This window comes from Parasteatoda tepidariorum, chromosome 2 (genome assembly GCF_982258835.1).
Source record: "Parasteatoda tepidariorum strain Cologne lab strain chromosome 2, Ptep-v5.0, whole genome shotgun sequence".
Taxonomy (NCBI): Eukaryota; Metazoa; Arthropoda; class Arachnida; order Araneae; family Theridiidae; genus Parasteatoda; species Parasteatoda tepidariorum.
The window spans coordinates 20,676,438-20,702,214 of record NC_141756.1 but is presented as its reverse complement, the minus strand read 5'-3'; the positions used below and the strand labels follow the sequence as shown (position 1 = coordinate 20,702,214).

General features: G+C 28.9%; 1 protein-coding gene across 6 annotated transcripts in view; it reads right to left on the bottom strand.

The window, feature by feature from the left end:
* Positions 1–1,183: 1,183 nt before the first annotated feature.
* The window catches only part of LOC107437210 (protein-tyrosine sulfotransferase 1), a 55,278-nt gene continuing 30,684 nt past the window's right edge, over positions 1,184–25,777 (bottom strand). For 3 of the 6 annotated variants that reach the window (XM_087156955.1, XM_043043141.3, XM_043043140.3), the window contains 5 exons: positions 12,828–12,958; positions 11,316–11,555; positions 10,076–10,270; positions 7,467–7,720; positions 1,184–5,007 (listed from right to left, as the gene is read on the bottom strand). In XM_087156955.1, the coding sequence (XP_087013081.1) occupies positions 4,665–5,007; positions 7,467–7,720; positions 10,076–10,270; positions 11,316–11,555; positions 12,828–12,956 (1,161 nt within the window). In that variant the 5' untranslated portion in view covers positions 12,957–12,958 and the 3' untranslated portion in view covers positions 1,184–4,664. Of the gene's footprint in view, positions 5,008–7,466; positions 7,721–10,075; positions 10,271–11,315; positions 11,556–12,827; positions 12,959–17,669; positions 18,068–25,189; positions 25,223–25,777 lie in introns of those variants that run through there. The other 3 variants (XM_021148469.4, XM_087156956.1, XM_021148476.4) reach the window with 3 other exon arrangements.

Below are 25,777 nucleotides of genomic sequence, written 5' to 3'. Positions count from 1 at the left end.
TATTTTGTGAAATTATTTGAGCAAAATGCCAATGAAAAAAGAGAGAGCAAAATTTAAAATAACAATATAATGAATACACTATGAAAAGGATATGCATTGATAAATTTTTTTATCAGTATTACCCGTCGAAATTTTCAATTCTAATTAAAATAACCAAATTCAAGAATAACGTTTTTAATAGTTGAAAACCATACTTAAACCTATATTTATTTTCAGCACCTACATACACCAAGAACAAATTCAGATGCTACACCAGACCAATGAATTTAACTGAAATAAAACCGAATTTTATGACTATTAATTGATAATTGGATCCTTTTATCATTGCTTCAACAATAAGCAATATGTGAGAAAGTTTTTATTACACCAGCCAAAACATTTCGTAGCTAGTAATCATATTTATAAATAACATACTTTTGATATAAAGCCTTGTCACTTATGGGCTATTGATATTATTAATTTATCACCCACTTTTTTTTATTTTAAATTGGGAAAAATAACACTTTTTTTTTTCTTCTTCTACCAAACAAGACTATTAACAGTGAATTCATGTGATAAATGTTAATATATTTTGAAAAAAACTATTAATATTTTTAAAAAGTAAATAATGGAAAAAATCATTGAATAATAAAAGACATTTTTGGGTTACATTTCACAACTTTTTGAGTAACATTGTTAACTTTTAATTAATTGTAATTGGTATTATAGTGATAATTTAAATTTTGCCCTTGTTATTATTTTTTATTTCCATTTGCTTGAGGGCAAGAAAAATATACTTTATAAATTCTTCTTAAAGTGATAATCTAGTGTTTTTTTTTTTTTTTTTTGTAGTAGAGTTTTTAATTTTTAAATAGTTCTTATTCTCTTGTAATAGTGTTTTATTCTTTGACAGAGTATTTTATTTTTAAATATAAATTTACATTCACCAGCAGTTTTTATGGACCACTGCATCAACTTCATGAAACTCGAAAAATATTTTCCTCTATTCAGTCTGGCTTTATTAACATTGAAATAAACAAATAAATTGTAACCTTAAAATGACAAATATCTTTAAAATAACTGGATAAAAAGGCAAGAAAAACTGAGAGAGAACTGGGGGTTTATTCATGACTCTCTCAGCACTAAGAGAGGAAGGAAAGAGATCAATAAATAAATACTTAACAATAAGAATTAAAAAACAATATAGGGATAATTCATGATTATAGATTTATTGAGCTTTCAACAAGTATTGCACTCCATTTTTTAAAACTGGTTTTTGCAGATAATTCACTCGGTTCAAAATTTCTATTATAAAATTTACAGTAACAAAATTTACAATAAGTACATAAATGTAAGTATGAATAAAATTGTAAATTTAAAATAAAATCAACAAATATTTTTCATCAAAGCAATATAACAACACCACTAGTATAAAACCTAAATTTACAACTTTTTAAAGTACAAAAATGAACTTGGCAATGTACCTAATAAACTAAATTAATTTTAATCTACTTTTTAAACACTTAAACAATATACATTTTTTTTTACATCTGATAATAAATAGACATATAATGTACACATCCTCAATCTAAGACTATATTTAGTTCCATAAATGTTGAATCAGTACATTGTAACAACCATGCATCTAAACTCACAGTTTTTTTTTTCTTTTAAAAAATAAACTCTGAAAAAGTTAAAAACGGGATGTTCTCTAAAAAGAAGCATCAATGGTGAGCACTAAAAAGTTCAATTGATTACAAACTCAAGTATGGAAAAGATTTGGTGTGCACCATTGAAGATTAATTTTAGATTACACCATTTTATAATTGCTGTTGGAAGAATGAATGTGTGTAGACCGTAAAGATTTCTGTGCTCCTTTTTAATTATTCATCATCAAAAAATAGAAAAATGCCAAAATATATTAAAAACTCCTATTTTGAAAAACCAACTTTAGAAATTAATGATACAAATTACTAAATACTTCGATTCCAAACTTTTGAATGAAAAAAAAAAGGATTGAAAATGGAAATTGTTAAATTTTTGTCTAAGAAAACTCAGTTTGTGGGGCAGCACATTATTTCAATGCATATAAACACTTTATTTTAAAATTTTTAATTCATCAATGTACAAGTGTTACGTAATTTAGAAATTTATACTTATAATACAGAGTTGCGCTGAGCCAATTGATACATTTTAAACTTGAACACAAATATAATAACTTATATTGGTTAGCAGGATGAGAACAGGAAAAGGAAAGAATTCTATAATATATGGCCGGTCACAGTAAAGCACAGATCATCACGGTGCACCAGTTTGCAGTTATTACGAAACTAAGTGTGTACCATAATGCAATGATCTGTTAGACGAAATTTTTATGCAGGTAAACAAGCTAACATTTGTACCTGAATATCATATTGGCTTGGGAGAACCCGGCGTTTGAGAGGCATAATAAGAAACTTAGGAACTTATACAATTATTGATGAACTTATCTCTATTGACAACAACCCAAGGAGGAGGTTCTTCACTAATTTCCAGAAGCTTTTACAAGAATGCCTGAAGACAAGCTATTTTTTCCCCACATTAATTTCAAGAAATAAACTTTAGAATGGTGGTAAGCAATTAACAAGTTTCATTGCATTTACAGACTATACCACTTTCTTTTTCTGTTTTCATTCAATAATATAACCATTTAAAAGATATCCATCAGCTCGGGGGCACCTGTACAGTTTAAGATACTAATAACATAAACAATAAAACAGTTTCAATATAGAGTATGTTAATAAATTAAATATTTATATTCATTAACTGATGGCAACATGCATTCCAAGACTTAGAATTCTAAACCTGGAATGCAATATTAACGCAGCAGCAGTTCTGCAAATAACATAAAACAGTTTCTAATTGCTGTAAACTTCACAAAAATTTGGACCCAATTCTGTTGTGAGGCAATTGTTAACTGTTCCTAACAAAATCTGTTTATTTATTTACTTATTTTTGGCAAAAATAAAAAACACATTATTTGAAACATTTGAACTAAAAAAAATTGTGATCTAATTTTAAATATATATAAAACATTGGTGGTTTCAATTTGAAATGGAAGAACACAATATTTTTTTAAACAAAAAGGTGAAAATAAATAGAGCATCATGCACAAGTAAAAAAATGCCACTCATAACAAAAGTATTCAGATCTATATGTTTGTGACTAGTATATAAAACAGATGCACATCAAACAATGTTCAGGGCAGAACTGTTTTTTTTCTTTCTTTTTTTACAAGAGAGTTACTCAAATGCCTTTTTTTTTCTTTCTTTTTAACACTTTTAGTCTCTTAAATGACATACAATAGAATTCTCATTATTCAGATCAATTATCAAAGCTACAATTTTTAGTAAAAGTCTCATTTTTCAAACAGCCATTAACGTGAAATCAATTTATTCAAATTGTCAGTAATTACGATTGTTGCTATTCAGATTGCCAGTTGCCTGAAGATGGACAATTATCTATTTAGGAAAAAGGAAGTAATTCAATAGCGATTTAATTTTTCAGCATATATCTAAGTGTTACATTCACAAAGAGGCCAGCTGGGTTGGTGGTAATATTTTCCCATGTTAATAAAGATTACTTTCCATATTACTTTGCATTATCAGGGTTCGAAATTAATGGTGATCCATTGGTCTGGGACCACTAAAATTTAACTCATACCACCATAAAATAATTATCAGTGTTTTTTATGTTAACATTTTGTCCATGTATTAAAAGGCAAGCCACATAATGCAAAGTAATATGAGCTTCAGTTGTTAATTTATAGGATTACGAAACAAGTTTGTTTATATGAATGAAAGAAGTTCTAATAAATTTGTAAAAAAAAAAGTTGCTAAAAATTAAGGTTGTTACTAAGAAAATGCATAAAATAATAAAGAGCCATGTATTTAAAAGAAAAAAAGTAAAGTAAAAAAAAAAGGGAGTTAAAGCAGTTTTTAGAAAGCTTTTAATAACTCAGTTATTAGATTTAAAATTTAAATTTTAAACTCTGGATTAAGGCTTGAAAACTTAGTACAAGGTTCAAAACTAGCAGAAAATATTAATAAATTGTAAATAACTTATTTTGGTGTAAATATTATTAAGCTAATAATATATAATATTTAGCTAATAAAATTGTTTAGGTGACTCTTAGTTTTCTCCAAATATACTAGATTAAAAAAAAAAAGAAAGAAAAAAAACTTACCTAAAGGGTCGTTTAATTGAATAGCAAGCCTAAATAAAAATTTGGCAATCGAAAACGTTACATATGGTGTTTGATATGAGTATAATAATAAAAACTTTTTTTTTTTTTTTTTTTTTTACTAAAATGCAGCTTTTTTGATATGTTTGTAACTTAAGTACCCTCGAAGTTATGTAAAAAACAGTAATATTCTGATCATATCAATGCCTATTTAAATACATATCTGCCAAATCCAAAACATTAATATTATCTTCGTAAAACGACTTTAGAGCATATATAAATACATGCATGTTCTAACATTTAAAACCTTTTATCATATATATGTAATAAGATATCAACACAAACATTGGTCGCTTTGGAAGGTCAACAGTAGCAGTACTGGCATTTGCATGATAATTTCCGTATCAAGGTTTGCAATCACATAAAAAATCGTCTTTAAAATACCTATTTCAATAAATAAATGTTATCGTCGTCTTCGCCTTCTCCTTGCTTTGCTCGTCATCTCCATCGTCTTTTTCTTATTCTTGTTGAAAATTTTTCGAAGGCGTTCCCTTTCCAGTTTTAGCTCATTCTCTTTTTCCTGATACAGTTGTTCATTCTCTTTGATGAAATTGGTGTTCTTTAGAACAAATGAATCTGGTTTTCCATAATCTGGGGGATTGGCATTGGGATCATAGCCAAGGGTTTGCAACATTGGTGCGATGGTTGCCATGTCTCTTACCACATCTGCAGGAATGTTGCCAACCCATTTGGTGAGTGCTTCAATATTTATGGGCTTGATGACTTGATCTGATGATCGTTCCAGCCTAGAAAAATAGTTATATCACATGATTTAGTTTAAGTTAATTGGATGTGAAAAACATGAAAGGGCATATGGAAATTTAAATTTCAAATAAAATATTTGCAATTTTCCAGATCTCTGAAACTATTACTTTCAAGATATTCTTCAAACTATAATTTGTAGCTGTATCTGATATTTTATTCAAAATTAATAAATGTATGATTTTTATGTACCTTACAACATCGTCTGAAAGACAATAAAAATGTTATTAGTTGAAATAAAAGATAATTTTTTACATTATAACAATGGTTAAAGTTTTATTCATGACAAATTTTAAAAATATCAAACAAATTTGCATAATAGAAAGAAGAAGGTCCCGCAGCGGACTGATCGTTAAGACACGGTTTCCAGCAGATCACCGAAGTCAAGCATCACTGGCTGCGGTCAGTGAGCGGGTGGGTGACCACTTGGATCAGTCTGCGTAGGGACCGAGGGTGTGCGGTATTGGTCCTCGTTAAACTGTGCTACCGTAAAGTGTTCGACTTCGCGCGCAGGTCGTCGGGCTACTGAAGCGGGGGTGCCATCCCCTCCGCAGAGGATCAAAATTGTGATGGCATGTCTTCGGATCATCCTCAGGGATGTTTCCCAGACTGTCGCCAATAGCCCATTGTGCAGCTCTAGTGCGACGTAAATTAACAACAAACAAACAAAGAAGAAAAAAAAAACTAAACATTTAAAGGAAACATTTTAGGAACATTTTTAATAACATAAAATACTTTTGAAAGTCATTTCAGAAGGTACATGTGCAAAAAATAAATATTCATAAAGCTAAAAATGTTCATAAGCAAATAAAATATGCTTATAATATGTTTAAAAGTAAAATTTTGGTTTTACCAAATAAGTATTGTTTTAAGTAGAAAAAGGTTAATTAATTAGCAAAAGACAAAACTTCTATTAAGAAAACTTGTTTACTAAAATTATAATTAAAGAAGACAATATAAAATATATTTAAGCTACTGTAAAGTATTTTTTAAGGAATTAATTAATAAGTATTATAATTTATATTATACAAGTTTTTTTTATGGAAGGAATTTTATAATGTACGAATCAGATTGTTAATGAAAGTGAATTCTTAAATATAGAAAAAGTTTGTAAATCAGTAATCGATGGTATAACAATTGACGATGATAATTTTTTTTTAACTAGACCATGGAATAACCAAAGTTCAGGATTAGGTTTAATGCCATTTTTTTAAAATTTTAATTATTTTATTTAAAAACGTTTGCCAGTGTTAAAATTGCCTAATTTCTAAATAACATTTCATTTTTATTTTAATTATGCTAGTGGAAATTTTAAAATCAAATAGGCCATTGAAAAATTTTAATGACTGTAAAATTAAAGTTTATGACCCTCACCACAATCCAACTGTTGGGAAATGACTCCCCAAAAACCTGATGCTTAAGGTTATTTGAAATTATTTTAAGAAAGACAATAGGTGCAAAAGTTGAAAGATGATGAAACTTTATTTGTAGTAGAAGCCTTGTTTGACAAAAGAACAATTTTCAAAATATTTAAAAATTGATAATACTGTATAAAGAGACTATTCGTGACTTATTTCTCTTTACATACAGGATGAGTTTTTCAACATAACTTTATTTAATCAGATTTCAATTCTGATATATTTCTAAACACACATTGTTTACATTTATTTAGATTGTTTTTTAGTAAAATTTCAAGCTATAATTAATTTTTTGACAATCGACAACAAGTGGACCAGAATTACAGGCCGCTTCACCATGCTAAGGGCCGTAGCAAAAGATTAATACATGGAAAATATTTTTAATATTTAAATTTCTTTACTCAATTATGTAACACAATAAACATCAACGTCTGCAAGAGTCTATACGCATAAAACACAATGACCTATACATTGCAATTCTTCATACAAATTTACAATTCAGATCCATCTCAAATTCAGTGCATACACATTTTACGGCACAGAAATCAACTGTATAATTTGTAGCAGGATGAAAAAAAGACAACTGATTAAAAAAATGACGTAATGTGCAACTAAGCTGTAAAATTTATAGCAGGGATAAAATGAGGTATCTAATAATTACAACTTAAATAAGATTACCAAAGGCAAAATCTAACAAGAAATGGAACTTATGTACCATTAACCTTTACCAAGATAACTTGTTGCAGGAATAAAAAAGAACTACTTAATAATACAAATACTTAGTTTTAAAAATTACACACTGTTCAAACATCACTAAATCAAAAAAGGACTTCTCCTTTTCTTCATTACTCCAACAATTTCAAGTTCAGTAGCTAGTTTATTATAAATATTACATAGCCAGATCAAATAAACAAATTTCTTTTTACTACAATCACTAACATGAATGCTCCTGTTAAGGCAGAAAAAAGAATGTTAAATAAAAATTTCTACAGCAATAAATATATATAAAAAAAAAATGATCATACTTGGAAATTTTTATTCCACCCGGTTTATCAACCAACTCCTCATGATGCAAGACTGATTCATTCCAAGGTATGTCAAGGAAGCTTAGAATGCTTTTCATCCATGGTTCGGGTTGTAAGACAACCTGCTCATAATGAACAGGCATACAAATATCTGTACCTAAGCTAACACATTGTGCATACATAGCAGACATGGCAGCGTTCCATTTTGTCAGACACTGGCGATAATCTGTCAGATCAAAACCAGTTATGGTTACCTGCAAACAAATTTGGGATAAAAAAAATTTAATAGTGCAAAATTATATACTTTTGTAAAATAAAGTTATAAATATTTTTAGTAAATTGCAGCTGAGTGCCCCTACATTGAAATCAATAACAGGAATGTTGAATAACATTCAAAATATTCTTCACACATAAAAGTAGTTGTCTCACTATAATGATTTTTTTCCATTTATTGTTTGACTTTTGAAGTAAGTTGAAATTTTGGATTGAGTTGGAACATAAGAAATGCATGGAAAATTATGTCGCTCTCTGCCAACTTTTAGAGGTAAATGAAGAACGGAACTGCTTAACCAGGCTTAGATAGAATGAAATTGCGAACAAATTCTCAATTAAAAACTTTCTGAGAGCATTGATTAACACTTGTAACCAGTTTCGACCCTTTCATCACCATCTCATTGTGGCAAATTTGTTTGAAAAACATGATTTTTTTAAAAAAATGTTTAGTTTATTTACAGAGCTCTATATTGATTCATACCCCAGGGATGAGTTTGGTAAAAAACCAAAACAATTGAAAATAGAAATTCCAAAAATTTTATCTGCAAGAAACCTTTTTAAAAAATTAAAAAAAATATCTGAAATTTGAGCAAGAAAAAAGTGTAGGTAGGAAGCATTTATCTTCAGAATGTTCTACACGTTTTAATGAAAATATCAAAGCAAGATTTTATAAACTTGTTTAAATTGTGTGAATAGGAATCTTGATGTTTGATTACCTAATCCCGCAAATATGCATATTGACCTTTAAATTTAAAATCTCGTGAATACATATCTTGATTTTTGATTTTATAATAGTGTGAATATGAATCTTGATGTTCCATTATAAAATCGCGTGAATATGAATTTTGATGCATAATTTTTTGTGATTTTAATTTTGTGATTTGTAATTTTACACTGCAATTGCATTGGCAGGAAAAGGAGCAGAAATTAGCCTTTTTTTTCGAGAATTCCAAAAAGACAAACTTTCTTTAAAAAGGCAAATATTCTTTTTTTAGTAATAGAAAAAAAAATACAGCGAAAGACGTTCACGTATATTGCACAGGTGTGTGCTTTGCGTCCAACAGATGAAGAGATTTTTTACATTGTAACGGACAACAAAAAAGTCCAAGAGAGTGACAATGATTCCAAAAATGAAGAGATGATCAAGTCAAATTATAAGATTCGAATACAAAGTTTATTATAAGCCATTGAAAGAGGCTACTGTATTAAGACGCAACACAGCAGTTCCAGAAAAAAACTAAGCTTTTAACAAAAGCGCTTAATTTCAGAAATATGATTTGCATATTAAAATATAAGCTATAGTAAAAATTACAAATTAAAAAATTATTATATTAAATAAAATATAAATTGAAAAGTATTCAATAGTTTCACTTAAAGTTACAAGAAGCTTTTGATTTGTTTCAAAATGTCGTTTTTTTTTTTTTTTTTTTTTTTTAGCTCCATGTCGGAACCAACAATTTCTTACTAAGATAATTAACATTTTCTTAATAAAATTGTAATATGATTAACATTTTTCTCATTCAGAAATTAATATTTTTAATTAAAGTGTTTCATTAATTTCAAATGTAACTAAATATTTAAAAAATTAATCTGTTCACCCTTTTAAAAATTTTAAGCTTTTTGAAATGGTGAATTAAAATCTTTAAAAATAAACTGAACAAAAATATTATTTTAATTTTTGGAATAACTAATCTCACACACAAGATTTGATTTTATCTAGTAAGAATAATAAAAGGAGTATATGACCATAATTTTTCCTTATAAGATTTTCCCACAGAAAAACTAATTTAATCAAGTTTTTTTTTCTTTATAAAATCATTCTAAAAAATCTGAAACACAAGAAGATAGATAGAAGAGATAAGATATTATGTACAAGTGGAATTCTCCCAATTCAATACATAAAATTTTAGAATTGTTAATTAAGTCTAATGACAGAAATTCGGCAATGAACAAAAGCAGGATCACACGGATTTGCTGAATAGTGACATGTTTGTATGTTGAAGAAAATGTCTTCAACTCTATTTTTAGCTTACTCTTATAATGTCAAATTTTTTTAATGAAAATTTACATGTAAAATAAATCTAGTGCAACATACTATTCTCTAAATTGAAGAATTCATTTCTCTTTTGAGTATTTTGTAAGCGCAAAAAGTGTATTAATAAATTTTATATTTAATTAATAGTCATAGTCTCAACAACAAAATATGCTGCAATTTTTTTCATTGATACATTATATATACATTAAATGAAATTAAATGAGGAAACCAGCAGCATCAAACAATAGTAATATAATAATACACTGATAATTGATTAATAAATAAGTATGTGTATACAAACCTTTCTGCTTATGATGGAATGTACAACAGCTCTCCCATCTCTGATCAGGAGAATAAATTTGGCATTTGGAAACAGAGAATGCAAATATACTGCAGATCTCAGAGTGAAGGGATCTTTATTGCACAATCGAGGAGCGGGCAATCCGTGACGTGCAATTATTTCTAGTGTGAATGAAGCAACAGCATTATCCAGAACCTAGCAAGAATAAACTCCTTAAAATGCCAATTATACAAAATTAAAAAAAAAAAGTCAGCAATACCACAAGCTATTTGTTAAATTATTGCCATTATCGCATTATACAAATAATTTTTTTTTAATTAACTTAAAATTTCATTTATTTATAATTCAGTGATTTACCCATTCACTGATTCTCTACCTCTCTTCTTTCATTCCAATTACTCATTCATTCATTTTTACATTTACTTACATGTTTACATAATTATCACACTTAGTATGGTTTTACTATGCATTATAATTTTCCCATACACTGAAAATGATAGCATTCAGAAAATCAAATAAAAATAAGTTCAATACTTAAACCACATAAAATTTTTCCACTCTAATGTCACAGTATATATATATGTATACAATAAAGAGAAGCATTTTTTTTCCAAAGTAAGACAAAATGGCAATTTGATCAAAATCCTACAGCATCACTCTGCAGTAATAAGCTCAACTGCTAGTTGGATGATGAGTTTATTGTTTTCTTTTAATTCCATAAAATAGTTGGATATTTTCCTTAGCAGTGTTGTTATAAGCAATCCTACTATGCAATGGAGTTTAGTTTATTCTTGTCTGTTAAGCCTTGCATGACATTTTTTTCACTTCCATCCAAAAGATTATAAATTCCGCACTTTTTAAAATATTTTACAAAGACATTTGAATCCACATTTAGCCACAAGTCTAAAATCACTTATTCTTTGACACATCTAGTATCATTGTCTGAGTGGGCGCCTCCTAGCATCTTATCTAGAGGGAAAATGCATTGTATTCAGAGAGAATGTGAAATATTTTTAATTTGCGAAAGACTTAAAAATTTCTTTTAAGTTTTTTAATTTTAGAAATTTTCATATTTGGTTTTTTACAGTAGTTGACTTATTAATCTGTTATATTAGAAATTTGCTATCTCATAAGCATAAATAAGGGGTCGACTTATACACCGAGATGCATGGTAATACAAGCAGCAAGGCATAGAAAGAAAAAAAATACAGCATTAACGAATGTTTTATAAACGACTTACATCCCCAGTGATGCCCGCTTCTTGGAGTCTTTTAGACTCTACAGGTGACTTCACCCACTGTTGCTTTAAGCTAAGAAGACGGGGTATGACACGCGTCTCCTCTCCACATCTGATGTCCGGATGGGCATCCAGCATGACCCTTAACAATGTGGTCCCACTTCTGGGCATGCCCCCAATGAAAATGATTGGCAAACTTCGGTTATAGATGTACTTTTTTGAATCTTGACCCATGATGAAACGCTAAAACAAGAATGAACATTGCATTAAATCAAGAATTAGCATAGAATGAGTAAAATTATGATAAGTTGGATAGGAAATGATAACCTTAAATACTCCATATATGTCTTGTAAAGTAAAGCACTACAAATTCTCGGATCAATTTTAATAATCTCGTATTTTATTCAATTACTTATTAGTCTTTTAAATCATCATGTTTTCGATTACATAAGATTATTTTTTACATTACAAGTTCTGACAAAAAAAAAGCATAATAAGAAATAAATGAAGTAGAAGTCCAGGAGCAGACAAAATTTTCATCGAATCTGGCCAAAAAGTATCAAACTACAAAAAATTAAAATAACAATAATAAAAAATAGAACTGCATGAGACACTCAAATAGTACAGAAATATTACAAATGTGTTGATCTATTTTTAAAATAATACTTTCCTTTTCAATTAAATTTAAATATTTTCATTCAATTTTCAAATGACACAGAGTCATTTGAAATGACACAGAGTAATTCGAAGAACTGTCACTTTAATTGCGTATGTTTGAGCAAAACTTCACAAAAGCTGAAGACAGCAAAATTGTTCAAGAAGCACATGTAGTGTAATGACAAATTCAGAAAAACTAAACCAAGATGGCAAAAACAAGTTTTTTTTTTAAAAAAAAATAATAATAATAATCTGTAACTACAGCAAACGCAAAGGCTATTGGGTTAAGAATTATAGGCAATGATTTTTAGATGGAAGACTAAAGACACAATCAAATATAATATGAGCTAACATAGCACTCATCTGTATTTGCAAGGAAGTCTGTGCCCCAGAGACCAGAAATTTTTAAGAATGTTCAAAATGTAAACAACACAGATAATAAATATATCTCTTTGGTATACATGTCATATCTTCTAATTTCCTTTATATGAATAAGATGTTTTTCAAATGTAAAAAAAGAATTAGATACAGAGTTTATGAAATGAAAGAAACATTGTTGAAATTATATTGTTTTAGAAATAAACAGTATGTATAATCAGTCTACCAAACGAACTCTGCCAGCTATAGCGTCTGGGTTGTCTGCTGGTATGAAAATAAGAGCATATTTTAGAGATTAGTCTTTGATACTTATCTTGCAGACCTCTATCAAAACTTGGTATAAATATTTTCCCTATACACTTATTTGAAATAGCTCCACCTTGTAAGTATAGTTACAGACAGTGCGCCAGACAACTGGCGGAGGGAATCGTTTAGATAAGCAGACTATAGGGCAGTAATATTTAAATAAAAAAGTAATACCTGTGCTGCAACCATGACACCATGACTTGATGAATCAGAACAAGGAGAATAGAGCAAATAAAGCATTAACAGGAAAAACATAGGAAAACATAGTAGGATGAGATACTTTTTCATTGCCCGAGAAACCATGCCTGAAAATAAAATAAATTTATTTAAAAGAATTAGGAGAAAAAATTTCTTTTTTTTTTATATTAAAGAAAGTTAGCTAGGGGCTGTTCAAACATTATGTAAGCATGTTCTTGGCAAAATCAGTCTCTCCCTTCCTTGTCAGCAAATTATAAGCCCCTCCCCATGTTTATGTTAGAAAGTATCTAAACTCTGGTTTTTGTCCTCTCCTCAGATTTTTGCTTGACTTTTACAGCAGTAAACTAATTTTAGGATTGAATTCAATATATAACTTTGTATAAAATAAAATTTACAGATTAATTTGCTTTATAAATTTTTGAGAAGAATATTCTTCAGTAACCTTTTGTGTTTATTTGCTGTGGTCAAAAGTATTGACCATTGAGTAATTTCTATTTTAAATTTGAAAATTGTACACAATTTTTTTTTTTTATCTTAAGAAAATTTTAATTATCTTAAATAAGAACTGCTCATAACACTTCTCAAAGTTTAACAGCAAAAATTCGAAAATAATAACTTCCCCCCCTCGTTAGGTGCCTACGTAATATTTGAACAGCTCCCTATATACTAGCATAGCTGCCAATTTTCACGCATTTTGCGTAAAATTTTATTTTTACACTTAAAGTAGTGGGAAAATATATTTCCTGCAATTATAATTAGAATAAATATCATTTAGATTGAATTTTTTCACCACTAGTAACACATTCTCACATTAGCCCGATGAGGACCAGAGGGGTCATGGAGGTTAAGGTTCCACAATTTGGTGACTAACGGTATGATTTAGGCAATGTGGCCAGCACTGCTCAAAGGCCGCCTTTACTTCACAGACAAGCTGGTACAAATAAATCTGAAAATGGGTGAGCTTCAACCGTTACTGGGAATCGAACTCCAGTTACTCACATAGACAGTTCAGTGCCTTAATCACTAAGCTATCCACCACTGCTTATAAATAAATTAAATGTAAAAATTAAAGCATGATAATAATACGACTGTGCAGTTAAGCTCTAACAAACTAAAAAATATATTTCTGCACATGACTGATGTAAGGATGTGAATGATGCACATGACAAATGTAGGGTTCAGTGGCACAATGTCCAAATGAGGACATTCTGCACGTGACTGTAATAAATTTTTAATTTTACTGCCACTTGGGAAAATCCTCCTGAAAAAGATAAAAAGTTGGGAGGTATGTACTAAATCATTATAAGAATGAATTTTCAAATGTAATTTAATTTTAAAAATGTCGGAGTGCAAGAATTAATCAGTCGAGTTAAGAGGCTACGTTTGAACATACGCAATGAATATAACATTCTAAGACATAAACCTCGGCTTCCAATGGGAACCCCCATTCAAGTCAAAAAGATTTGTTTAGAATGTTAGTGACGAAACTATAAATGTTTAATTTCAGCGATGAGTTAAGAAAGCGCAAAAATTTTAACCCTTTAATTTAACAAATATTTTGTAAAAGATTGAAGAGAGTTATCTCGGGTTTTTAAGTTAAATGGTTATTAGCATAAACAGAGTCAAAAAATTACAAAAACCAGTAAAAACTGAAAGAAAATTAAAAACTAGCAGCTTTTGATATGACCTTTCAAGAGCAGGTAATTTTAAATTGCTTATGCTTTTTAAAAAATCAAAAATAAATTAAAGAGAAAGCAACACTTTTTATTTTCTTGAGCTTGAGTGCCAGTGTCATACTAGATCTCCAAATTTTGATGTTTATTATTTGGCCATAAATTAGCGATTTAAAAAAAAACTTTTCTTGAATAGTAATAAATACTAAAAATATAATGTTCGCGTCGATTTATTTTATTCAAAACCCCGAAAATGTATTTTCAAATATAACTGTATTTTTCAAGGTTTAAAAAAAATCTCTTTTCTTTTTTGGAAAAAATTCAGCTTACTAAAATAATGGCATTTTCCAGATTTTTGCGGTAAGTAGTTTAGTAGATGTAAACAAAGTTAGGTATTTTACTTGAGAATCCGTTAATCCAGCACCTCCTAGAGGAAAGAAAGTTGCGGCACGGATCAATTTAGTAGTCCGACGTAACAAACATAAACTGCGCAGTAAGGGATATACGAAAGATGTCACTACGTTCGGACTACTAGAAGATCGGATTTCTCATTTATGGTAGCCTGCGCGGAGATATATATATCGAAAGTACAGTTCCAAGGTCATTCGAATTAACAATCGAATATTCACTTTCTAGGACTCAATCTTCATCATTAGAAGGGGTCAAACATACTAACTAATTGGTGCAGACGATATTTTATGTTACTGAATGCGACACAAAAACGTACTTTCTCTGAATAAACATACCTTTTTTTAACGAATTTGGATTTTTTACCACTAAAATATAAATGGTAGCCGCATTCTGGGAAATATAAATAAGTCCCAATAGTTTGGTCAGGACAGCGATCCACAGTTTGGACCGTTGATGTTAATTTCACTTTACGCGTATTTCGTCATCTCTGGAGAATTTTTTTAGGGAGTTGAAAATTTCTTGCAGATAATTACAAAATTCGCTTATCCAAAGATAATTTCATGGAAAAAATAACTTTCAGTAAATAACAAGTATTTTTTATTACTATATTTAATAATAGTCGGAAAAATTTCGACTTGTAAGGTTTAAAATTTTTTATATCATTTAAAAAAATTTAATTTTAATTGGAAAAATACAAAATGTGAGCAAAATCGGTCGAATAGTTATTGAGAAATCAATTTTTAAGAATAAGATTTCTTCAAAATTCGATTCCTTAATGTTAGTTAAGGGGTCCAAACTTTGGGCCGCTCGCCTGACCAAACTATTGGGACCATATTTAGCAGATTGCGGCTCCTCCTTATAATTTAGTGGTAAAAAATCCAAATTCGTCAAAAAAAAAAAGGTATGTTTATTCAGAGAAAGTACGTTTTTGGGTCTAATTTCATAACTTAAAATATCGTATGAACTGCTTAATTAGCATATTTGAAGTCTCCCGTTCGAACCATTAAGATTCGGACCCAGAATGTGAAAATCCAATCATTAGATCAAAAGTTATTCAGGAAGGAACGTTTATTTTTTTTAGCACTGTACAACACGTAAAAAAACATTTGTTTGTTAGTTTGTCATTTAATTAATAAAAAAACGAAGAAGTTTTAAATGAGGTGAAGCTAATACCAGCAAATAAAATACCGTACAATTAATGCTTAAGTACACATTGAAACTAATGGTAAATGGATAAATTTAAATAGAAATTGCACATAAATAAAGTAATAGTAATACGACATTAGATACATAAAATTACATTTACGAAAATTACATAAATCATAAAACCTTACTTTTATATAAAAGTTGAGTCGGCGTGTCAATAAAAAACCACGAACGGAATTTTTTTTTGGTGCATTAAAACTTTTTCATTTCAGTTTTCAAATTTTTTTAAGCGAATATAGGAAGATTCCTTTATTAGAATATAGGAAGAAAAAAATTCCGCATTTTGAGATATACAACTTCACAAAATTGCTTAAGTCAGTAAAAAAAAAAAAAAAAAAATTCCATCTAATCAAACATAAATGACTAAATATGAGAAGTTAGGTAATAAAAATAATATGCTTATCATCTTATGCTAACATTATCTTTTCATATTTTGACAAGGATACAGGGAAGAAAAAACAACCATATATCAAACACAAGGAGAGTTGTGAGCTCAGTTCACATAGTTTTATTGCTGAACTCACGATTACAGTCTTTTAAATATCACCTTCCTCAAATAGAAATTTACAGGTGATTTAGTTCGATGACGTGATATCACGCTTGGAATAGTTTCAAAATACTGATTTATTTAAAGGGTTTATTTATTTCACAGATCATATTTTTTATTCATTTCTGACATTTATGTTTTATGAAATTATAACAGTTTTATTGCGATTTATGCGTGCATTTGATACTTAAAGTTTAACAGAATTTTTTGTGAGAAAAGATGAAAAAGTATGAAAACGCCTATCAACCTTAAATCACGAAAATATAAATAAAAGAAGCGAGTGAAACAATTTTGCACAAAAAGATAACCTTTAAAATATTTATATACATATTTAAAGCATTATTATTTACATACTTATTTAGTAAAGAATATTACTTAGCAAACATTATCTAGAATTTGAGATAGTTAGCTCTCTGAAAAATAATTTCAAATAATATTTACATGACGAAAAATAGTTGAGTTATCTTTCGAACAATTTTGTAGCATCCTGCTAGTTTTCAAAAATGTCTGATATTTTAATTTTGATAGCATTTCAACACCTGGTAGTCAATCTTACAAACTTTTAAAAGGTTTTATAATAGAAAAAAATTATTTCCCTTCCCACCTAATTTATGAAAAATGTTATGAGTCTTATCATCTCTTTTTTAAACCAATAGTTTGTAAAACTGGTGGGGGCGACCTTGGAAGTTAGAGAGCAGGGGACGGTTCCCTCTAATATATATATATATATAAATGTTAAATAATATTGTTGTTTATAATTATAAATAAAAAGAATTTCTGACAAAAAAAAAATTATTTTAAAAATGGTTGTATCATAATCTTATTCCGATAAACTTTTATGCAGTAATAGAAAATTATATTTATCAATAACTTATGATAAAAATTATTCAGAAGGGGATGCATTTAAAGAACAGAAAATATAGTTGAATAATCTAAAATATTTATCAATAGAAATGTCTGCGCTGACGTCACTTCACTTACTTGCCAACTGAAAATTCACCAATGATCAATCAGTTTCTAGTAGCAACCAATAAAAATACTTTTCTTTTGGAATTCAAATAAGAATCTCCCAGTAGGAATAGAGTAAATAACTTGTTGCCATTCACAACCACAAAATTACGGCAACTGGTAGAATTGTACTATAGTCAAGTGATATAGTTTAGCCTCTGGCATGGACATCACCATTGTAAATATGCCGCAAAATTATTTTTTAAAATTTATTATGATTTACCAATCAATAAACTATGTTAACTAATAGTTATTGAAATAAATCTGTAAGCAAATTAATATAATATGGCAATCTATCTCACTTGGTAACTCCACATCACTATTTTCCAAGAGAACACTTAAAGCGAATGAAACAAAAACTTTTTTACCCATTTGCTGGAAGTTTGATGATAAAAAAAAAGAACAAATATTTCGCAAAAGATAGAAAGAGGATTTATAATGACTAAACCATGCTGAGCAAATATTGTTTTACACAATGCATGATATCCAGATTTAAATTGCAGAGGTAGGGCAGCAAATGTTAAAATCCAGATTCACGAAAATATCATTCCTCCGTAAAGCTCCTGATAATGTAATCCTGTGATAACGTTTCCTTCTATCAAAAGATGAATCAGCTGAACAGTCTCTTTGCTCTAAATTCGATTTAATATTAGAACCCCTATTCGAACGAAGTGTGTTCTTTATACTATGAAAATGAAATGAACCAGTAACATGTTATTTAAATCTAATTTTTAAATCATCCATTATTTACCAGGTTACAAAGTAATATATTTTTTAATGGGTCTAATTAACTAATATTAAAAACAGGGGTGGGAGGACTTGAACATTAGAAAACGAAAATACTGCAGTAATTCGAATGATGAACACATAATCAATTTCAAGCAAGGATTTTTCAAGCAAACGATTTCCAGTTTCATCGTTTCCTCATTATGAATTTTAAATGTACGGAACAAATGTCCACATTTTGACATAGTTGTGAATATTGAAATGTGATAAAAATACTTCCGTACATATATAAATCTACAAGTTTCATAAACCAGAAAATAATGGCAAATTCATTACAGCATTGAAGTACCTGCACAGGAAAAAACGTAGTATGCTGAGAACTTTTGATGCTTGAAGTACTCAACAATTTTTATCTATAAGTTCCACAAGAAATAGATTATAAATAATCAATCTAAAAATTAAACTGTAAATAAAATATCCGTTATCTAATAAATAATTTTAAGGGAGATAACGATTCAAAATTAATTATATATATTTTTTTAATTAATTTCTGTTCCTCACTTTGATATTTTAACAGAACCTTTCTCGACGGGTAGAGGAGAATATATAATTTTGAAGTAGTATATTTTTACATAGCGGAAAATCCATATAAATAAAGAAAAAAAATCTAATATTTGCCTGAACTTTATTATAAATAGACAAGGGAAAGAATAAAAGGAAACGGTAGAGTGAGTAACTATTTAATCGAATTGAAAGAAAGAAACGTTCGAGTACAATGGGAAAACTACAGTTAGTAAATGGACCAAAGCATTCATTGCTGAAGTGTGTGAGAAAAATTTAAAATATAGTATTCATTTCCAATGGAGTGCTTAAAGGAATGAAAGCGCACTATTGTAAATAATTGTTCTTTATTTTCCCCCAGAGCAGTGACTATTTTTGTCCATTCAGAGAATTTAGCGATGATGAATAGGATTTTGTAACAATAACGCGCTAAATAAACCGTAAATAATCATATTTTCCGGAATTCTAAATCAAACCATTTGCCCTTTTATGATTTTGGATACATACACACTAGAGAGCCTAGAGTTCAATACAGGCACTCTAATACACACCATTCTGCCCAGCGGTTTTTCCGTGACAAAAGTTTTTTTATTTATTTTTAAATTGTAGTTATAAAATTTAAGTCTAGAGTTAATAAATTTAAAAGTATTTCGATCACCACTCTCAACTTATTCAATAATTTGTCGGTCCACTAATAATCTGATACACTTAATTCCATTACTTGTTATTCTACTTCTTGTTCTTTTCTTAATTTACTTGCTACAGTGAAACGGATGCCATAGCGTTGATGTGTATTATTAATGATAATTATTAAAAATAAATAAATTGCGTTTGCTATAAACTATGACAGCCTCATTTAATGCCTCCTGTAAAAGACGACATTTTAGGGGAACAATTATTCGAACTAATTAAAATAATACATTCAAAGCGCTATCTATAAGAAATATTATCAACATACATTTTCTCTATACTAAAATAGGCTTGTAAAACTGATGCAAATAGAAACTGTAACAGTTTATCAAAAAATTAACATGTTTTTAAAGAGAAAATGTAAAGTTTTTATCAATTACAAATAAGTAAATCATCGAAAAGTCTGATAAATATCGAGTGTCCCAAATGTTGTTTTAGATTTTAATCGTCATATAAGTGGAAATAATAAAGACTTTTGATTAGTCCAATTGAACGGCTCCCGAAATTTTTAAAAAACCGAAGCAATTTCACAGAAAAGTTTTTATTTTTTCAACTAACGCTCGTTTACATATAGATAGAATTCATAAAGCGGTATTGAGTAAACATCATTAAAGGTTTCTTCCATACGTCACACAACTACAGTCTGCCTCAAACATTTAAGCACACAGCCAAGTTCGCAAATACTACAGAATTGAAAAATATGTCTTGTAATAACAGGGAAATTCTTAAATTATAACAGTAATGAAATGTTATCAAGAAATGTTCGTTAATTAAAATTAATTCTATTATTTAATAAAGTGATTTTTTTGAAATTAGGCTTAGTGAATTTTCTAGTAAATGCGGAATTGTTTGAATGGAGTGAAGTTCAGCAAATTCTTTATGTCTTGTTTTTAATTACATCACATTGAAATGCCTCTTTGTTGATATTTGGTTGTTGTCTTTAAAAATTCTTAATTCTAAATTATTATTCTTAATTATTCCTCGAAATTTTTAAATCATAACAGTAATGAAATGTTATCAAGAAATGTTCGTTAATTAAAATTAATTCTATTATTTAATATAGTGATTTTTTTGAAATTAGGCTTAGTGAATTTCCTAGTATATGCGGAATTGGTTGAATGAAGTGGCGTTCAGCAAATTCTTTATACTATATATTTTTTATTACATCGCATTAAAATGTCTTTTTGTTGACATTTTGTGGTTGTCTTTAAAAATCAAAATTTTTAGCTTGTGCTTAAACTTTTGAAATGGAGTGAATTTTTATCCTTTTAAAGAATTCCAGCTAATAACACTTCAAATGCTGTAAAATGTTGAAAAATATATAATCTATTATTTGTTTTTTATTGAGAATTTCACAGCACAGTTCCAAGCAAATAAATAAAATTTTCAAACGGCACTTACTGTAGAGCTTTATATCATATGGCCCAAGAGGAGTAAACATTTTAAACATTAAATTAATTAAAATACCGCAAAACGAAGAATTTTATTTCCCACATATGATACGGGAAAATAAACGATTCAAATTCATGCAAGTTTTGAATTTCGTCTCATTTCAAACTGTTTTACTATTGTGAAAATTTTATTCCAAACAGTTATTTTAAATAATGAATCAGCAGGTTTTTTTTAATTACACTGATAGATCAGCATTATATAACTAGTTTAAAAAAAGATTATTCAGTGACATAACGTTGATATTTTGCAGATAATTAACCATTGAGAAAAGTCGATTTATCAAAACATGATTTACTTCAATCTTAAATCTCTTGAGCAATAAGAATTCTAAACATTCATAGTATGTAACTTATATCGAACCTATTTTCTCTCTGTCTCCTACAAAAGAAAAAAAAAGTTGAGAACGAGACATTTGTTTTTACAAAAAGGTGTGATTGCAAGACTTGGCAGATTTTCCTCCACTAAGACTAAAGGAAACGTAAATTTCTATGTTGTTTTAGATACATTTTCCTAAATTCCAGACATTCCAAATCGGAAAACGGATCAGACATCAGAAAGTTATTTACAAACTATATTTTTCAAATTAAACAATAAGAATATAATATAAGACCTTACAGAATGAATTAATGATGAATATTTCCAACTGACTAAAACATGTTTCTAACTTTTCTTAGGCTACGGGCACCGGAATAAATTTTCAAAATTTAATTTTAGTTCTTTTTTTTTTTTTTTGGTGAGAAACATTAACTCGAAATTGCCACTTGTCAGTTAGATTAAAACGGTCATACTTTCCGATTAGAAATTGACGTTTAAAACTGACTTTTAATCCTCAAAATGCAAGTTAAATACCCTTAAAGGAACAATGATGCCTCCCCAGGAAGCTGAAATAGAAAACAAATTCTGTACTACTGCAAGCGATTCAGAACTCACTACGTACTAGAGTTTCTCAACTATCTTAACTGAACTAACTAATTATATGTAGGACCGGCTCAATCAATATTAACAGCAGTATTCTGGCAAATTCGTCTCAAATTGGAATTGGACTCATTTGTTCAACTCAAATTTGTTTCACTATGGGGACTTTTTTCATCATAGTCATAAGTAATATCATCACACCTCAAGTATTTTCCACGACGAAAAATGTCATGGCCATTTTAGTGGTAGTTCGTGTAAGACGAAACCTTTTGACATATCCAGTTAACAGGTTAAATTTGGTAGAGTTTGCCAGGTGAGATAAGTCAGTCTCATGATACCGCATCTACACACTACCGCATATTTGAAAGTTGCTTCGACAACCAACTTCACTATCACTTTGATTATGACTAGGTATCGAGAGGAGCGAAGAACAATTGAATGGGATACCTGCAAGTGACGTATTGTGAGTATCTCGATCCTGATAGGTTGTTAAAACATGGATTTGCTGACGTTAGTAACTGTTCTTTCCATTCTATTTCGAGTAAGCCAAGTCCGTCAAGTGTCAATTTCTTACTTATTTGTTCAACGTAACACCAAGACAGGCACGAAGTCATGTAGAAAATTAACTTATTATCTATCGAATTGCCAGGTACACAAAACAAAAATATATCACGGTTACAATAAAAAACATAAATAATAAATCTAAGCTTTGTAAAATATATGAAGACGAGAAAGAATTATATTTCGGCAAATTCGATGTGTGATACGGCTCTGTATTTATTAATTTCACGTTGATTAACATTTTAACTTATGTGGAGAAACTTAGCTCAACTTTAACACACCATTTTGCTTATATACGGTCAGCAGGGGCTGACGCCATAGGCGTAGCTATTCGTGATCTTATTCTTCTTGAAATGTAAGTATTCAATTGCTTTATGCAGAAAGGATTTCAGTCCTGTTTGCTACTTCTCGAAAAAGCTGGAAAGTAAACTATTTTCTGCTTTTTCAACCAGTGTCAAAAATCTGAAAGAAATTGTGTCTATAGCCCAAGCATTACATTATAAATATATTTAAAAAAATTTCGCACTGCTTTGGAAAAGCAGGAAATAAGTTATTTTCAGCATCATTTTTAAAAAGTGGTAATCAGGATTGAAGCCTTTTCTACTTACAGTCATTCAATTCTGGTTCTCACAATACTGTCAGTAAATTAAAATTTCGTCTATAAGCTCTTCGTTTAATCCCCTCTTTCAATTGGTTTTAGAACTGGTGGTACAATAATAAACACTGGAATGTTTTATAATTGAATCATTTCAGTATAATCCTTTGCTTCTAAGTTCAGTTGTGAAATGAAATTATAGTGAATGGAATGACGATTATTCTCAACACTGTCTTGTTCAGCACTAAGACTCTCATTAAGCAAGTTGAGAAACCATCCATTCTGACGAGAACATTTTGCGACATTAAATCTAAGAATGGACTAGGTCGATAATCCCTTCGTAACTATTTAGACTTATGATCTCAAACATGTTAGCAGAGCCAATAGCTACAATGGCAGGCGTCTTGACTCTGTCTGGCATTATTTTATAAACCGTAATGAATGCCGTTGTCCCGAAGAATATTTTTTTACCGCGGTTCTGACAGTGCGGACGTACTTTGAATTCAATTTTAACTGTTTTCAAAAGATTTAAGCGAAATAGTCTAAGTTCGCTATTGCATGCATAAATAAAGAAAAGTCCAATTGGATTGGTCGCTATGCCAGGTGTTATGCACTTTGCTTTGAAAAAAACTAGTGAGACAGTGAAGGAAATTCTAAATATACTTTTAATCGGCTTTAATCAATATTCATACATAAACTGGGATAAACTTTTACTACACTTCGCAGTATCTTTCGAAATATGTAAAATACGAGTACAAAGTCGGCGCACTATTAGAATGCCAAAAATATAGTTGACGTTATTCAAGGACTAAAGCGAAATTTTTTTGACAATATTATATCAATACAATTCTGCAATCAGCATTTTTTAAAAATTCTTTAAAATTATACATCAGTCTGTTTTTAGATTCTAGATAAATATCTTTCGTTTTGCGTAATTTAAGCCGAAAGAATTTTTCAGTATCATTCAAATCAGTTTCAGTATCAAAGTAATCATTGGAAGCCTATTTTTTTTGACAAATTTGCTAGCTAATTTGCTAGCTAATTTGAAGCTAATTTTTTTGACAATATTATATCAATACAATTCTGCAATCAGCATTTTTTAAAAATTCTTTAAAATTATACATCAGTCTGTTTTTAGATTCTAGATAAATATCTTTCGTTTTGCGTAATTTAAGCCGAAAGAATTTTTCAGTATCATTCAAATCAGTTTCAGTATCAAAGTAATCATTGGAAGCCTATTTTTTTTGACAAATTCGCTAGCTAATTTGCTAGCTAATTTTAAGCTAATTTTTTTGACAATATTATATCAATACAATTCTGCAATCAGCATTTTTTAAAAATTCTTTAAAATTATACATCAGTCTGTTTTTAGATTCTAGATAAATATCTTTCGTTTTGCGTAATTTAAGCCGAAAGAATTTTTCAGTATCATTCAAATCGGTTTCAGTATCAAAGTAATCATTGGAAGCCTATTTCAAAAAATCTAAAAACAGACGATTATTTATTAGAGGGTATTAAATTAGCTACCCAAAATTATTACTAACTGCATGATTTTATTGATTTATATTTTTGACAAGAAACAAATTCATAGAATTTCTACAAATAATCAAGCAAAACATTTCTTTTCCACTTAAAAAAATAATAAAAAATATATACAGCTAGAATGATGAATTACGATCTAAAGTGGGTTACAAAAAAAGACATTTAAAAAAAAAAGGAACATACAGAAAGAAAGGAAAATCAAGAAAATGAAGAACAAAAATTAAATCTAAAATCTAAGATAGCAAGAAGAGAGTTTTTGATAAAGGTTATAACGGATTCAAATTTCACTTTTTTAGAATATTACGTGATACGTCATTTTAAGCCTATCTCTGCCACTCAAAACTTTTTTTTAAAAAATTCATAGTAAATTAAATGTGCGAAATAATAAAAATCCTTAAATAAAAATAAGTATAAATAACAAAAAAAATATAGATAATAAAAATAAACCAACCTACATTCTATATTCGTCATCATCAATTCAATTCTTTTAGGGGAGTAAACTTAAGTTTTACAGTTGTAGTTAGTTATTAAAACACCTGTCTGTAAACAAACGCTGAAACAACATGCTTCGGTTATTAAAGTAAAAATCATTAACTTATATTCAAGTTAATGATTTTGAATATAAGCTTGATGCTTGTTACAAAATGGACGCAAGGTTATTATTAATTCAAAATTTCTACTAACCATTCTCCTAACTGTTAGCAAACGAGGGGGTGAATATTTTCAAAAAAATTTTATTACATAACCACTTATTGTCTTTTATATATTATCCTAAGCATTTATTGGAAGAAAAAAAACAGAATAACTGTCTGTTTAAACAAAAGATTATTTTCCAAAAATTTAATCTCCAATTCGAAATCTTCTTTCACTATAGGTACACACTATAGCTACATTTTAATTTTTTCAAGATCAATCCTAAATTTATTTTTACGCCATTCCTATTGATACAAGATACATTTTTTCCGTTTGTCCACGTCTTAAATATATTTTATTTTATTTTATAACCATCGTTGAACAGCCGACCCAACTTTGGGTTTAC